Source organism: Ruditapes philippinarum, unplaced genomic scaffold (assembly GCF_026571515.1).
Source record: "Ruditapes philippinarum isolate M1 unplaced genomic scaffold, ASM2657151v2 ctg13811_1_1_1_1, whole genome shotgun sequence".
Lineage (NCBI taxonomy): Eukaryota > Metazoa > Mollusca > Bivalvia > Venerida > Veneridae > Ruditapes > Ruditapes philippinarum.
This window is the reverse complement of record NW_026859669.1, coordinates 7,131-24,971: the sequence shown is the minus strand read 5'-3', so window position 1 is coordinate 24,971 and position 17,841 is coordinate 7,131. Positions and strand designations below refer to the sequence as shown.

General features: G+C 31.8%; 1 protein-coding gene across 1 annotated transcript; it reads left to right on the top strand.

The window, feature by feature from the left end:
- Window positions 1–7,295: 7,295 nt before the first annotated feature.
- On the top strand, window positions 7,296–17,054 carry LOC132757466 (uncharacterized; the record flags this gene model as incomplete). The annotated part of the gene is given in 6 exon segments (XM_060748748.1): window positions 7,296–7,452; window positions 14,562–15,429; window positions 15,697–15,770; window positions 15,930–15,988; window positions 16,137–16,249; window positions 16,970–17,054. Coding segments are annotated over 5 exon segments (1,181 nt in total), but the record flags the coding sequence as incomplete, so codon positions are not given.
- Window positions 17,055–17,841: the final 787 nt, after the last annotated feature.

Here is a 17,841-nt window from a genome sequence, read left to right as displayed (position 1 = left end):
AAAACCAAGATTTAGATCAAAGATTAAAGTCATGTTTATCCAACAAAATCTTTCCTGAAGACGCCTTACATATCAAGTCTAGAATTCTGTAAATCATGGATTAATTTAAACATAATTGTGCATAAATATAAAAAATTGTAAGACGAAATGTGACACGATGACTTACATGCTTTGAAATAAAATTAACTTGATAATTTTCTTACGAAGAATGTCATGTTAGCAATTTCAGGTCATCGATCCACTTCATGTTATAAAACTAAATAATGCGTTCCAGAATAAAAAAGGAAATTCCAAATGTCCTTTTTCCGGGGGTCGACCTGAAGGCACTTTTTTTATCAACAAATTTACATGCAGAGAGAGTGACAAAAAGAGAGCGTTGGCTGACATAGGGGAATAATTCCCTATCTTTTAAACCTGGGACGAAACGCATTGTACCTGTCCGTTCTTTGGATAAGATTCCTTTATCTTTTTATATGTTTTTTAAGATGTTGGAAATCGTTGTTTGGAGTTTTTTGATGAATACTCATAGAAACATATTTTTTTACTTTTAAACGGGTCAATTTCACTGTCATTAATGCACAAAAGGCTTTTTAATGAATTGAAGACGACCAATACGTTAAGCGTAAAAAACTAACGCAAATATCTGATATTTTTCGATACATGTTTTAATACTTTTGTGCTGGCCACCATGGGTTCCAATGTATTTTATTTAACGTCGTATATGCAATCGAAGTACGCTTCGGTCCTCGCGAGACCTGACGACTAGCTCGGCTTTATGTGCGTATTACTTTAACCCTTTCAAAGTAAGAAGTCACATAAACCACTGCATTTTAGGATAGTTTGATATCATGGAAACAATTCGAAATAAATACTAAAATAAAGACGATTTAATTATTTCTCTCCAATAAAAACTCATAATTTGATATTTTAAGAGTCATATAATTCGTTCACTTTTCCTTTACAAGAAACAAGAAATACTTATATTTTGGTATACAGATATCTATTCATTATGTATGCTGGTATATTAAATAAGAAGTCCAAGAGAAAGACAAGATCAACAAGGGAATGCTTTATTCAGTAAACGCAACCCCCTTACGACACAGCAACAAGCAATATCGCATCTATTGACATTAACTGCAAACAATGCATAATAATCAGATTTAATCCACAGTCTACGAGCGCATGGACCACTTTACGTAAAACAATTCAACTCAACAACAAGATCTCTTCAACTCCAATAAACTCGAAGAAAAAGCAATATCCGAGTTTATATACCTTTTCTGCAAAATTAGGCTGACTAAGATCCACTTGTGCAAATCAGACTTATTGTACAATCTGACTGTTTCGCGACATATTAAAAGTGCTGACAATGCCTTAAGATTGTACAAACGGCACACATGTGATTCGGGTGTACATCAAGTTGTGCAATATTCAAATAACTTAAAAAAAATGCATTAAAGATACACAAATGTACATGTTAACTACATAGCAAAATTACTTGTTCATCAATGTGACTATTATAGTAAGTAAACATTATTACTGTATAAAGTGTATATATTTGTACTATCTAACATTTGTTATATTGATAAACTGACAATTAATAAATCATTATCAGTAGGAAAAATAAACAGAAAATGCCTGTTTTTATATGACTTAAAAGTTTTGTTTCCCTCTATTTTAATAACTCAAGCTTATGAGATTGTTCTATTAGTTCTTCTTATTGCAATCTAGTAAATCAAGTCTAAAAGAATCTAGGCTGAGGCTTCAACATATTAATTGAGGCCCAATTATGCGCATACATGTCGGAATGGATTTAACAAAAATTATACTTTTCTATCAGTCACACTTGTATTTGCTTGATTGTAAAAGCAACCATCAGGAGCATTTACACGTTGTTGTATATCATTAAAGTGTCCTGTCATACTAACGTGCATGTAAGATATTATTTTGAAATTTTGTTTGATTACTAACATACCTTATGACAACAAAACTCCGACAACTTAACTTTATTGGCGACGCCGGTGAGCGGCGTCGTCTATTATGGAATGCTTTTTATTTTGGCCTATGGAAGGAGCTGTTATTATTAGCAGTAAATTTCATGTTGTGTTAATTAGATTTATTTTGATTCGTAAAAAATCAAGTAAACAAATAAGTTGTTATATTTGTATTTAACAACTTTATACAAGAACCGGTTGAACCGGGTGATGCTCCCCGAGAAGGTTCTGGACACAGGAAAGTATAAAAAAAAATGAACAAAGGGCAAAAACTCCAAAATTAGGCAAAGCGGAGTTATGTTTTTTTGCACTGCAGTTCTATTCAATGAGATCTATCTATCTATAAAGTTTCCTGATGATATCAGAATTATGTCACGGGTAAAAGTCAAAGTGTAAAAATCAACAAAGGGCAATAACTCCAAAATTAGACCAGGCTTTGTTTAGGTTCTTTAAGCATTGCAATTCTATCCAATTATATCTAGCTACCTACAAAGTTTCATGTTGATATCTCTAATAGTTTTAAAGTATTGTCCAAAAGTATTGTAAAGTCAAAAAGTAAAAATAAACAAAGGGCAATTACTTCAAAATAAGGAAAGGCAGAGTAATGATTCTTAAGCACTGCACTTCCACCCAATGAGACCTATCTATCTACAAAGTTTCATGTTGATATCTCTTATAATTTTAGAGTAAGGTCCCAGACAAAAACAAAGTGTCAAAATGAACAAAGGGCAATAACTCCAATAGTAGGCAAGGCAGAGTTACGGTTCTTGTGCACTGCACACCTACTCAATGAGATATATCTACCTACAAAGTTTCATGTTGATACCTCTTATACTTTTATAGTTATGTCCCGGACAAAGTTCAAAGTGTAAAATAAACAAAGGGGGGTAATTCAAAAATAAGGCAATACAGAGTTACGGTTCTTGTGCACTGCACACCTACTCAATGAGATCTATCTAACTACAAAGTTTCATGTTTATACCTCTTTTACTTTTAGAGTTATGTCCCGGACAAATTTCAAAGTGTAAAATAAACAAAGGGGGGTAATTCAAAAATAAGACAAGACAGAGTTACGGTTCTTGTGCACTGCACACCTATTTAATGAGATCTATCTACCTACAAAGTTTCATGTTGATACCTCTACTACTTTTAGAGTTATGTCCCGGACAAATTTCAAAGTGTAAAATAATCAATGGGGGGTAATTCAAAAATTAGGCAAGGCAGAGTTACGGTTCTTGTGCACTGCACACCTACTCAATGAGATCTATCTATCTACGAAGTTTCATGTTGATACCTCCTATACTTTTAGAGTTATGTCCGGGACAAAGTTCAAAGTGTAAAAATAAACAAAGGGGAATAATTTAAAAATTAGGCAAGGCAGAGTTACGGTTCTTGTGCACTGCACACCTACTCAATGAGATCTATCTACCTACAAAGTTTCATGTTGATACCTCTTGTTGTTTCAAAGTTATGTCCCGGACAAGAAAAGGGGACGGACGGACGGACGGACGGAAAGACGGACGGACGGACGGACGGACAAGGCGGCGACTATATGCTCCCCCGAATTTTTTTCGGGGAGCATAATAAAAAGCATGTGCATTGTGATATTATTTTCACGAAATTGCAGGTTCAGTTTAACAGCTTGCCCCTTAGTTTTTATTGACAATACTAAAACCCGGTTTCGAATATCCTTGTGGTCTACATTGATGCCGTATCCATTCATTACATTCATTTGTATATTTTCAAAATTTTCCTACAAGAAGAACGCTCACCTGCAAATGAGTATAAGGATAGGTAATGGACTGTTGTAAACGATTATCCTATTGATTTTATACATATTACGTTTATCTGTTGCACAGAATGGTTCTTTTTTCAAAGTGTACCAGTATCCGGATGTTGAAAGTTATCCGATTTTCTGCAATTACTGCTGTCACATGGCCATCTATTTTTTATGAATACTTTACCATTAATTTGCATGGCTTAATACAACTGAGTCTGCAACATTTCTTAATTTTGCTGTTTAGGATGTTCTTTTGGGTTTCAGGTTTTCTCTATTTTAAGGGGATGTAACTCATGTTTACTAAATCATTTGTTCTTTTCTGTCTATCATAGGTATTACTTACTATTTTTGTTGTATAAAATTTACCAGTTGTAAAGTCATCATAAGCATAGAGGCCCTGATGAGTGAATATTGATATATATTTTTTACTGACTTTATATACATGTAACTAAGAAGTACATACCTATAGGTATTCTGCTAGAGGAATCTTCTAATCAATATGTGATACTAATTATTATTTTCTATGTGTTTGTATATAAATTGTTAATAATAAAACCTTTGGTAAAAATGAAAGGTAGAATACATATAGGTGCTCATTTTAAACACTTGATATATATATGCAGTTAGTTATATAGTAAAGTCTAATGGAAGGTTAAAAGAGGGACAGTATTTGTTACTGTAAGAGATATGCATTTAATGTTTAGACACTCACATAACTCAATTTTTATTATATGATATAGACTTTTTGAGATTTTTTCTACTTTTATACTATACGATATCATGTACATTATAATTTTCTTTCTACAAGATTATAAATTCCAATATAACACCAATGTTAATAGGATGTTATATTTATTTTAATGGAACCTGGGAATAATTAATGTAATGTGCATACAAGTGTATCATAGTATATGGATATAATGTGTATTTCTGTATTTAAAGATTTACAGTTATGATGGATGAGACTTGCATTTAAATTTATAAATGATAATACATGTATTGATCGGTCTACAGGTTATAGATGTTTATGCCCAGTGTTAGCTGGCTAATAATAGTATCTATACTAGAGTTTATATATTATAGTTTTCTTTCTACTAGATTTTGAATTCCATCCATTAGTACTAATGTTGATTTTAATGTTAGGATTTCATATTTATTTAATAGAAACTGGGAATTATGAATGGTATGTGCATACATGTATATCTTAGTATATTGATGTGATGAGTCTTAAAATATTTCTGAATTTAAAGAAATACAGTTATGTCATTATTATTAAAGGGATTAGACTTTCATTTAAAGTTATAAATGATAAAAATACATGTATTGATATAAAATGTCCTTAAACTTGGATCAAACAATATAATTGATAAAGTCTCAAAAAATCATATTCTGACTAAGTTATTCTAATTTTTTCTCACATGTGCATAAAGTTTGAAAAGGACAGTTCTGCCCTCTGCCTTATCTATTTGTAATGGAGAGCCACCGGTCTCAATCTCCAGGTCTTCTGAGTCAACCCGACTACTTTTCATAGAGTAGATTGTTACTTGCCCTTGAATAAATTTGTACACTAAATTTTATAGTGGGTGATTAAATGTGCCACATGAAAACCAACAAATTACAAGAAGTAACCGGGCGCCAAATGAAAACATGAAAATACAACCTACCACAAAGTGGTTCGTTTGTTGCATTTTGATGTTTTCACCCAGTGCCCTTGATGCAAAATACAAATCAGCCTTCATAAAATTTCTTATCATAGAAAAATGGTTAGTTTTTTATCTGTACAAAAATAGATATTGTACATGTTTTAGCACAGTTAAGTTCACTTTAAAATTGACCTGTTATAAATAATGGCACAACTAATAACTGTCTAAGCCCTTTATTTAGTAAAAATAAAAAAATTATACAATCAATATATAAAATTTGTTATTTTAATTAAGACATGGGAGTATGTTTAAAGTTTATTTTCTTATTTATTAATTAAAATTTTAATTATCTGTTAAATTTAAAAAAATCAAAAGGGTATCTTGTCACGGTTTTTTAAACTGTTCACTCATTAGGGGAGAAAAAAAAAATGTGTAGCGGCCAGTAAGCTCAATCGCTACAGCGGGTACATTATTCTGTGGCGTCACAGGTTTCAAGTTTTGGTCAAGCTGAAAGTTTTTATTTCATCCTGTGACTGAAATATAACCATGGTTTTATTTCACTATGCCCTGTTCAAATCAGAAAATTAAGGACATTTAATATAAAGTGGAGGAAATATGTTGTGGTTTAAACTGGTTTTTTCCCCCTTTAAAATTTAAAAAAGAAAAGGTTTTTGCCGGGGGAGGGGGTTATTTGCCCTTTTTAGTTTGGGTTTTTTCTTTAAAGTCAAAAAGGAGGGTTTGATTTTGATCAAAAAGGCAATTTTTAGGCAGGGGGTTTTAGAGTGGTTTTTTCAAACCCGGCCCCTGTTTTTGGAAAATTACTTTTTTAATAATTGAAAAATTTATTTTTTAAATTGGGTTTTAAAAAAGGCAAATATTGCCCCTGATAAACCCCTTTTAGATCAACCAAAAAACAATTTAAAAACAAGTGGGTCCCAAAAAAACTAAATTTTTCTCAACCCTTTTTGGGAGTTGGTTTTTTTCTTCCTCTTTTTTTAAAAAATTCAAGAAAACTGCGTATGTAATTTTTCCCTTCCCATGACCCCCGGGGGTTCTTAAGTCTTTATCTCTGATAGCAGCTGGTTGATGTGGCTGGTACTCCTTCTACTACTGCTCTGAGTACCTATGGTGCTTCCCCCCCCCATTTTAGGTCCTCTTTTATGTCTTATATATGTCAATGACATGTCTGCAACCCTAAAGCAATAGGCTTTTATTATATGCTCAGGCACAAAGTATCAGACCTGGGAAGAAAAATATTACCAGATTGATAAAAAAAAACGTGTATGCATCTTAAAAGTGTCACAAACCAAAAAAAATGTTAATGTTAATGACCCCCTTTAAAAACATACTTTAAGTTAATAGTATATTATTTAAAGGGGGTCATGATTTACATTTGACACTTTTTATATGAACACAGTTGATTTTATCAATCTGGTCAATTTTTTTCTTCCAATGTCCAATACTCGTGCCTGTGATTATATGATGCTGAATCAGGTATCCTTGTATCTGGTAAAATAAATCTTAAGATTGGTTAATTGACTATAATTTGTCTTTGCATCTTGGCAAGACAGAGTCTATTCTTTTTGGTTTAAGTTTCAACTGAAACTGTGCCTAGCCTCCAGGTCACATGAAATGGTACTGCTATAAAGTACACATCTTTTGTTAAATATTTAGGTGCAAACCTAGAGCAAATTCTTTTGGCGTCGCCCTTTGATGCTTTGCATCAATGCTTTTCTTGTTCATTAATGCGATAAACTTACTTTGTATTTGTCTAATAAATAAGATGTGTTCTTTAGCATACACATATATTACAATTTTCAATGAACCCGGAAGAAAAAAAATTGTCCATACAAACCGGATAAAATGTATATACCACTTGAAATTGAAACAATGTTAACGGAAGTTTAAAGTTGATTTTATTTAAGAGATGCTTTTAATGCTGAAGGTATATACTTTCACTATTATTTGTGCGGTGAATTGATGTACAGTTATTTGTTAACGGTATACTGCAGCTTTTAAACTTTTAACGTGACAGGTGAGACAACTTTTATCATGATTATAGATACGTTTTTGTCTTATTATTTACCTACTACTGCACAATTTTCCAGAATAGTAATTCTAGATCCAATATGATATAATTGTATACATTATGGCAAACTAGGTAAATATTGAAGTAAGTTTTGACCAACAATTTTGGCTACAATAGCATTATGTTATGTTCTATTGTTTATCCATTTGAATTTAAGGCTACATTAAGAAGTTATTTTATAATTTCCCGTCCAAATAGAATTTTTAAATTGTTTAAAAATTTTTGAGAACCCCTCGGAATCTGAAAATTTTTAGGAATGTGGTCAAAAGGCCTAGTTTTGGGTTAAAAATCTTTCCTTTTAATATTTTATTTTTTTAAAATTTTGATAGAAAAGTATTAATAAAAAGAGGGGGTGGGGGAGGAAAAAAGGGAAACAATTTTCTGGGGGGGGCCCCAAGGTTTTCCCAAAAACACAAAATTCAGTGTGGTGTGCGAAAAAAAAAAAGAGATTTTCAAAAATTTGTAAAACAAAATTTAAAGAATTTCCCTTGCCCAAACCGGGGATTTACCAAAGGGTGTTGGGAAAAACCAAAATGTTCAACAAATGCACCAAAAACCCTTGCTTTCATTATTTTAACCGCAGAAAAATTATGGTTATATATATACAAAACTGCAAAATTGGTCAAAAGTCGCAATCCCATTTAATCCGCGAATCATAAATAACGAAATAATATATCATTTAGTTTACGAGAAATATTTCTGAAATAATTGGCCATTCCGAGCGAGGCTAATCTGTTATAATCTTGGACTGCGTTTTATACGGAAATTTTCATACGAAAAAAAGTGTGAGGAGATGTAAATCGAGGATATTTAGTTGTTTAGTTAATTAAACAGACAAAAAAGTGAGAGAATTGCAACATTGACAACAAAAACGTTTTTACGCATAACATTTTTTTTCATTAAGACATGGTCAACAGACCCACGTAAAGTAAACGACATTACATCTCTTAATATTACCTTTTACTGGGTTATTTAACACGTAGCTGCATTTTTACTGTTAATAAAATTAGCCATTTTAGTCAAAATCACTCATATTTCATTCAAATTTTATTCATTGTTTACCTGATTATCATCCATTCCTAGTTTTTTTTCAACAACATAAGATGTCGCATACCCTGAGCTACCTTTAACCAAAATTTGCAATTTTAATGAACGAGTTTAATAATAAAACAAGGCAAAAATGTTTCGGTTTATTATTTTCTTCATCAATTCATTAAAATCAGGAAGGGAATTCAACAACTTCTTACTCACACATCAACTTTACAGTGATTTTTTATTATATACTATAATTTGGAGTGTCTGTTTCATTAAACAATGATATTCTCGTGATATGATATCTTCCTTTTTTCCTATTATCATATAAGTGTTAACTTCAATTTATTCATATCAACTGGCATGCTTCTTTGTATCTAAAGTATTCTTGGAAAACAGATTGACACGGAAATACAATACTATTTTAAAAATAAAAGTGATAATTGGGTTTAATTTTTTTTAAAAAAAAAAAACACTTGAAAATTTTCCTTTTTTCAAAAACGCATAAAAAGGGGGTTTTTGAATAGTGAAAAAAAATTTTGTTTTCAAATCTTTTCCCTTTTTTATTTAAAAAACATTTTTGTGAGTTTTTTTTCGGGGGCTCAAAGGTTTCCCCAGGGTGCATGTCCCAAAGTTTATTTACTAAAACAACGGTAAAACAAAAAGCACCCATCCATTGAAAAAAAAAAGAAAAAAAAAAGGTTTAAATTTTTTAAAGAATTTTTAATGGCCGAAAGGGTAAAAAAATTTTTCCCCGTTCCGTCATTTCGTTTCCTTCCCTTCCGTCATTTGTAAATTTTCCCTCTCATCAGTTTAGTTCATTTTCTTGTAACGTTGACACGGCAAATTAATTTTTCATAAGCTATGTTATGAGAAAATACAGGTCATGTTTGAATTTGGTCATGGTTTGATGACTTTTGGCAGAGTTATGCCCCTTATACTTTGAAAATGATATGAATTTTTCAGTTTCCGCTAATTATCTCCCAAACGGTATTACACATTCATCTTAAATTTGACATATGAATTTGTCAAAAGAATACGCATTTTTTTTTCATTTTTATGCCACCGATTTTTTCTTTAATTTAAAAAAACCTTTTAACTTTAAAAAAGAGATAAAACTCATGAAAAATTATGATAGATTTGATTTTAGTTTCTCTTATTTTGAAATGAAGTTATCATATTCGTGATATTTGGAATATTTCTAAAATGTATTAATTTTCTACCAGCAGTCGGGTTTTCACATGAATTTAAACAGTGTTAAAAGGAGACACAAAAATCTTTCTTTTGTCCCTCTACATCAAATTTTTGCAATAAGGCACTATGCTTGTTTTCTTTTATTATAAGTATTATAAGTGCAGTGATATTCAATAAAAATCTGGAAACAAAGTGATCCCTCGGAAGCATTAATCACAACAAAATTACAAGGGAATTGCAGATTCGGTTTTATTGAGTCTTTTCATGAGAGATACTGAATATGTGCAACATCCCTCACGCCCCCTATCACCGGCTTGAGCGACACTTAGTGCTGGCATCAACGATCCCGAAGGACCAGAGAAATATAACAACATTGAAGTGAAGTACGGGGCAACTTTTTACAGCTGCCGCACAGCACTTGACACCTGCTGTTGTGAAGTATAAAAATCTGGAAACAAAATGATCCTCCGGAAGCATTAATCACAACAAAATTACAATAGAATTGCAGACTTACTTGAGCAGACTTAGAGAAATCCTCTATTAAAACTACAAACTGTATGTTGCAAAAATATCACAAACTATACCTATTTAAATCAGAATCATTCTTGTGTTTGTCATTTAGACGTTAATTTCATACTTCCAAGTATACAAAAAAATATCTTTTTAAACTTTTGCAATATTTTATGCTCCCTGAAAAATTTCGGGAGAGCATATAGTCGCCTCCTTGTCCGTCCGTCTTTCCGTCCGTCCGTCCGTCCGTAGGAAGATAGATCTCATTGAGTAGGTGTACAGTGCATAAAACCGTAACTCTGCCTTGCTATTTTTTTAATTATCCCCCTTTGTTTATTTTACACTTTGAACTTTGTCCGGGACCTTACTCTAAAATTATAAGAGGTATCAACATGAAACTTTATAGGTAGATAGATCTCATTGAGTATGCGTGCAGTGCAAAAAAACAAAAACTCTGCCTTGCCTAATTTTTGAATAATCTCCCTTTGTTTACTTTACACTTTGAACTTTGTCCGGAATATAACTCTAAAATTATAAGAGGTACCAACATGAAACTTTGTAGGTAGATAGATCTCATTAGGTAAATGTGCAGTACACAAGAAGCGTAACTCTGCCTTGCCTATTTTTTTTATTTTTTTCCCCTATGTTCATTTTTACACTTTGATTTCTGTCCGGGACATAACTCTAAAACTACAAGAAGTATCAACATGAAACTTTGTAGGTCTCATTAACCCTTTACCTCATATATACGCGAAACAACTCACTTTCGACCCCGCCCCTTTTTAGGCCTTATATAGTGAAAAAATGTCCTATTTGGGCCCCAAACACATGTTTTCGGTTGAGAAATGTTGTTAAAAAAGTGAGCATTTTTTTGGCGCTGCCCCCCATCCAAAAGATATATCAGGGGGTTGCCAGAAGGGGGATGCGCCAAGAAAATTTTGGACTTGTGAGAGGCTCAAAATGACCCCAGGTCGATCATAAGGTAACGTGTAACCAACGCTGAAAAGCCTTTTACTCTATCTCAATTCCTTGAGAAGTTGCAGCACTTTGAAATAAATTTTGATGGAAAAAATCGAGGCAAAATATTGATTTTTTGCAATTTTGAGATGTACCCTCGTTGCCATGGTAACAGACATTTTTAGACTGAGCATGTCTTTACAAAGGCAATGGTCCAGTTAACATTTGTGCCAGGTTTGATTACTAGTATTGAAGCATTTTTTAAAGTTTCATAGCAGTTTGAACTTGTAACAGTAGGCTTTTCAGTGAAAATGGCCATTTTTCACAATATGCTAATGAGGGAAAGGGTTAAGTAGGTTTGCAGAACCGTAACTCTGTCTTGCCTAATTTTGGAGTTATTGCCCTTTGTTCATTTTGACAGTTTGAACTTTGTCTGGGACAACTTTTAACTTTGTTTGGGACATGACTCTAAACTTATAAGGAAAATCAAAATGAAATTTTCCGAAAGATGGGATAGGTATCTTTGGGGTTTATAAGGGGCCAGTGCTAAAAAATTCATAACTCCCCCTTTTCCCTTTATTTTGAAGTTAGGGGCCCTTTTTTTATTTTTGATTTTTTGGGATTTTGCCCGGGGAAAATTACTAAAAACTATTGAGATTCAACATAAAAATTTTGAAAAGGTAATAAAAATTTCATTGGAAAAAAACCCTGCAATGCTTAAAGAACCTAAACAAAGCCTTGCCTATTGTGGAGTTATTGCCCTTTGTTCATTCTTATACTTTGAATTTTACCCGGGACATAACTCTGAAACTATAAGAGATATCATCAGGAAACTTTATAGATAGATCTCATTGAATAGAAGTGCAGTGCAAAAGGAAACATAACTCCGCCTTGCCTTATTTTGGAGTTTTTACCCTTTGTTCATTTGTGTATACTTTCCTGTGTCCAAAACCGTATCGGGGAGCATCACCCGGTTCAACCGTTTCTTGTTTTAAAATTAATTTTATCGCCCTGAAGGAAATTCTGTCCACATGTCTGTGTGCCAGCAAGGTGCACGTGTATTTGACGGTTTCAAAGTTGGCGTTGGGTTCAGTTCCGTACACGCCCGACCTTGAGTATGAGTCATTGTTTATGGGAGGCAAAAAATGCTGCTTTTGGAGTTTGAAAAAAATGAAATCACATACATCCGCACATGTCAACTCGTAAGGAATATGTCTGTCTGTTTTTAGTCCCGTCAATAGTTGTTTTGGATCAATTCAAATAAATTGCATTAATGTTAAGCAAATTAAAGCACTGCCACAAGGAAGCCCTAGCCAAACAATTAACGTTCGACTTAAAAATTTGTTCAGTTTTGGGTTCCGTCATTCATAGTTAGACTTTAAAAAATTTAGCATAGATACACGGTTTGATAACAGTATATGAAAGGGTGCACTTTAAATTAAACTTATCATACAATTCACGAATTAATTTTAAAAAAAAAACAACAAGTATAAACATGTTCATAAATGCTAGGAATAGCCATCCAGGTGGACATTCGAAACATATTTTTCATGAAAAAGACTCGTTTCTGAACATTAGATCTAAAACTTCTTCAATTAAGAGAAATATTCCATGTTGTGTGTTTACATGAAGGTAGTATTTCATTCGTGTATATAAATCAAAGGGCTGTAAGCTCTGTGGTATTTTCTGATCTTTGCAATCTAAATTGTACGGTATAGCTATATGTATGTTCCTGTATAAGTTTATTATTTTATTCTATAATTAATTTCACAAGGCACCGAGATGCAGCTACTGCGTTTAGATTTTTTACTATAACAGTTTAAGTTTAGTACATGATTAGAGTTGCATCAAAAAATCATTTATGTTCATTTTTATAACAGCCACACTTAATCCTTGCATATCCTGGCTACTTCCTTAAAATAACGCTTAAAAATAGTTGCCTAGACTGGGATAACAAAACGAGCGCGTTACCCCTGCATCACAGGGAAGTTATACGAAGAAAGCTGGAATAAAATAAAGTAATTATAGATTTAGAATTTCAATTTCTGGTTTGTAAGCCTTATTAATTTCGAGGTATTTTCTTCACGATTAACCTGTTGTTTAACACTGATGTAAATAATTTAGCGAAAATCTTCTCTTAGCCTAGAGCAGGGGTGTAGAAGTAGTAAAATCTTGTCAATTGTATATCTCCCCGTCATTGAACGAAAAACAACTTCGCGTTTATAGTTAAAATGAAAGGACCGTGTCACGCGCAAAACCAATGCAATAAAACATGATATAAATCAGAAGAACATGGCTGTGTCTGGCCCATAACTTTTCGTATATCGATGCCCAATTTGCATAAACATGAAAACCCAGCTGATGATTTAGATCAAAGATTAAACTCACGCTTATGCAGCAAAATATTTCCTTAAAACAAACGCCTTACATGTCCGGTCTACATTCTCGGATTAATTTAAACATAATTGTGCATAATTATGAAGATTTGCAAGACGAAATATAGCGATCATAAATTATGCCATTCATTGGGTGCATATACATGCATGCATAAATAGCCATATTCTTTATTGAACGTTAGGACTAGAGAGTCCTCAAAACTTGTTATCCTCATTTTAGAACTTTAAAATAATTTGCATATTGTATTTGTACAGTTAATAATTTTAACATCAAACATGATGTTCTATAATAATTGCAATTTAGAAAAAGGTATACACAGCTGTAATAAACTATTATTACATAATTTTGCTCACAATAAGTATCTTTTAACATGTCTGACAATATTAAACGTTTGTTGTAAAGCGTTTAATAAAATGAAATTTTTTTATGGTCAGCTAGAGTTCTATATTGTTAAGTTCGTGTAGAAAGATTCCATGAATGTTTAAAGTATCGGCACGCTGGTAACTAAAATCCTAAAAAAAGATGCATTTTTGTGTGTGAAAAAATCATGCAAATTAGCTTTATCTTGTATCTATGTATATTATATTTAGACACTGAGTAAATGGCTCCCTTACGTGTGTTTATGCTATGTATTATAAAATTCGTTTAGTTGTTTAGGTTTTATATTGCGCCTTTAAGAAAACAATAAACACATGTTGCATGGTATATATAGCCAAATTATTATGAATGTAGCAATGGCAAATAGAAAAATACTAAATATGTTTAATTAAAACTACCAAAATGACCTCATCCAACTGTGGCACGATGACTTGCATGTATTGAAATAAAATAGACTTAAGCTTTTCTTACGAAGAATGTCATGTTAGCAAGTTTAGGACTTCAATCCACTTCATGTTGATGAACTGAATATAGAACTAGATGAATTGCTCATATTTGAAATGGTTAGTGCTGATTTGCTTTTTCAGAACTTTCGTCAATGCAATATGGAGGTATCGGGAAAGAAACTTCGTAATTATTGTAAACCTTGTGAGAAACGTAAGGCGACAACATACTCAGATGGCTCATGTTTGCAATGTGAAGAATATATGTGTCAAATATGTTTTGATACACATAAGCAGTGGAAACTAAATCAGGAACATAAATTGGTTGCATCAGTCGTGGCAACATCTAATAGAAAAACACCCGAATTCGATAAATGTACTACGCATCTCAACGAAGATATTAAATTTGTCTGTCCCGAACATGGCCAAGTTGGTTGCGGCGATTGTATGATATTCTCCCACAAACCATGTAAAGTAGAGTACATTCTTGAACATATCGATGAATACAAAGACAGTAAAGAGTTCAAAATGTTGCAGAAGGAAATAGAGACATATGACAGTGACGCTAAAACTATTTCAGGAAGCATCAAGCGAAACAAGGACTATATTAAAGATGTCAACAAAAAATTTGCTCTTGATGTCAACATATTCAGGGATGAAATGATTGCACATATCATGAAACTTTCTGATGCAATGCTAAAATATGGAGATGATATTATGGCAGCAGACATGAAAAAAATTGAAAACCTGGAAGAAGAAAACAAACGCCTTGTTGATGAAACAAATGGTATGAGAGACACATTACAAACAGAAGTTGATCAGCCTTACAAATTGTTCATCAGTTCCTTGTCATACAGACAAAATGTCCATCTCGTCCGAGACCAGCTTGAAAGCATCAAAGCGAACAATACAATCGAAACGTACGACTTCATGCCTGACTGTAATCTCGAACAGTTGTTGGAAACTTGTAAACAACTAGGAGAGTTGCTTAAGCCAAACGAATCTGGTGCAGGTAAGTTTCTTACTTTCGAAGTATTTTTTGATGACACATGTAATTTTAAACTTATACGAGTAATGTGTGTCATATCAATAAAACGCCTAATATAAAATATGTTCTCAGTAGTTTCATTTGTTTTATTCATTTATGGTTTATATAATGGAATTATTTTAATGCAATGCATGTTATACAGTAGATTCTAATCCCGAGTGTTAATACACGTTCTTATTATTTTGTAAACTACTGTATTCGTTCTGCTTCTCTTCTTATTTCATAAATCAGCACTTAGAGAAAAAACAGTAAAAGCAAACACAGCAACACCGATGACAAAGGATCAATGTTCACAAACAAATCAAGTGAGTACCCTATATTATTTGAGTGTGTTGAAACTTTCATTTGTATTTTTTCCAGACGACTTATCCAATCATCACGAAATCAAAATATATTGTAAATGAAAAGAGTGTTTATATGATATAATTAATAATTACTAATTTCGCGTTATATTTTGTTTTCAGTCATTGCTGGACAGACAACTTGTTTGCAAAAACCTCATCATTGACGGAGACTTAATCAGGTGACATAAAATATCTAATTTCAAAGTAACTTAATATTTGTAATTTATATGCAATTATTTCAAAATATAAATGTTAACAAAACTTTGTTTAGTTGAAGGAAATCTTTACCTGCTTTGATAAATACGATTGATTTCTTTTCTTTTACAGTTGTGCTGTAAAAGCAAAAGACGACTGTGGTTTATTTATTGACAAACACACAATTTCTTATGGTGACAGTTTTGAAATCGAGATTGTGAGCATTGATAGAGGCGGAGGTATAGGTAACAGTTTGCAAACAATAACGTTCGATCAAATGTAGCTTGAGTCAAAAGTTTAGCCATAATTAGTCCATAATACTGCTTAAGGAATTAAAGAAGAGTCGTCAAAATTCTCATTACCTTCAGATAGATTTTTGGGCATATCATGTTTATTAAAAAAATCCAGTTATACTTTATAGTCAAGAACCATACACGAATGAATGTTATTTTAAAATATGTTACCATAATAGTAAATATATGAAGGATTATTAAGTTTAATATTCATTTTCATCTGTAAATACTTTCTGAAAATTAATTTATAATCTGCCATCACTACATAACAAGCAAATTTTGAAGAATGAAAGTTTTTTTTTTAATTAAATTTTTTTTTCTGATTATCATAGTATCCATATGATTAGTTAACAAGGAACACCGTGACTCTTTTTATTACATATTCAATTAGTCAGTAATTAAGTTAAATGAATGTGTTACGTTAAATAAATGTGTCTTACAGTAAACGTAAACCATTTAAGGTTTTCCTAAATAATTTATTTATTTATTTATTTATTTATTTATTTATTCATAAATTTATTAATTGATTAATTTATGTATTTATTTATTTTTTATTTATTATTTCATTTATTCATTTATTTAGTTCTAATTAAAAGTTAATACTTATCAAATGGGATAACTCTTCATTGACTTTTACAATAAAATAACACATACAATATATTTTCATTCTAGCTATCGGTGTGGTACCGGATAACTATCCAAATAATCTTCTACCTGGATTAGGAATTGATTCATGTGGATACCATTCAAACGGCAAGTATGTGTTTATTGCTTTTTTGTTAAAACATACTCTTACCTTCGCTTTTAAATATGTATGCGATTGAACGGAATAGAAAATTAAATAAATTTATAACTAAACCAAGTTCTTTCTAGACCCCAATGCTTCCAAATCTGTAAAACAAGATCAATAAAATACATGTTTTATTACTTGCGCCGTTTTCATATTGTCAGTCTTTTATGCATACACACAGACGGAAATGCAATGCATTGATAGGGTTGACGTGATTCCACCAGAAATATAGATGACCTTTTGAATGCTGGAAATCATGTCTAAAAGTTCGTTTCTTGATATTCTAATTAGAGACATTTGTTTTTAAAGTAAAACAAATAAAGAGTGGCTGGCAAAAAGTTTGCCAAATAAAAACATGTTCATGTATTAAAAGTATAGAATATAATATAGTATTTAAATGATTTATTTATAAATATTTCACAGGAGATGCATTAAAGTTCCGAACAATGAATAAATATTATTTTATTTTACTGTTTTGTTTTATCTAGACGACATATACTTGAATAAGGTACATTCAGTGAATAATTTCGCTCGATCATATTGTTATTTTTATGTGATTTTATAATTATTGGACATTTTGCAAATCAGTTTTTAACGTATATACATTTCACATGAAATTTTACAATCCCATATTATCAGATGTTCGTTTTAAATGTTAAATTTTGTCCATCATATAAACAAAAATGTTTGAGTACGATTACATTTAAGCGGTATTTCTGTCTGACTCCAAATAATGTTCTTCAAATGGAAATCA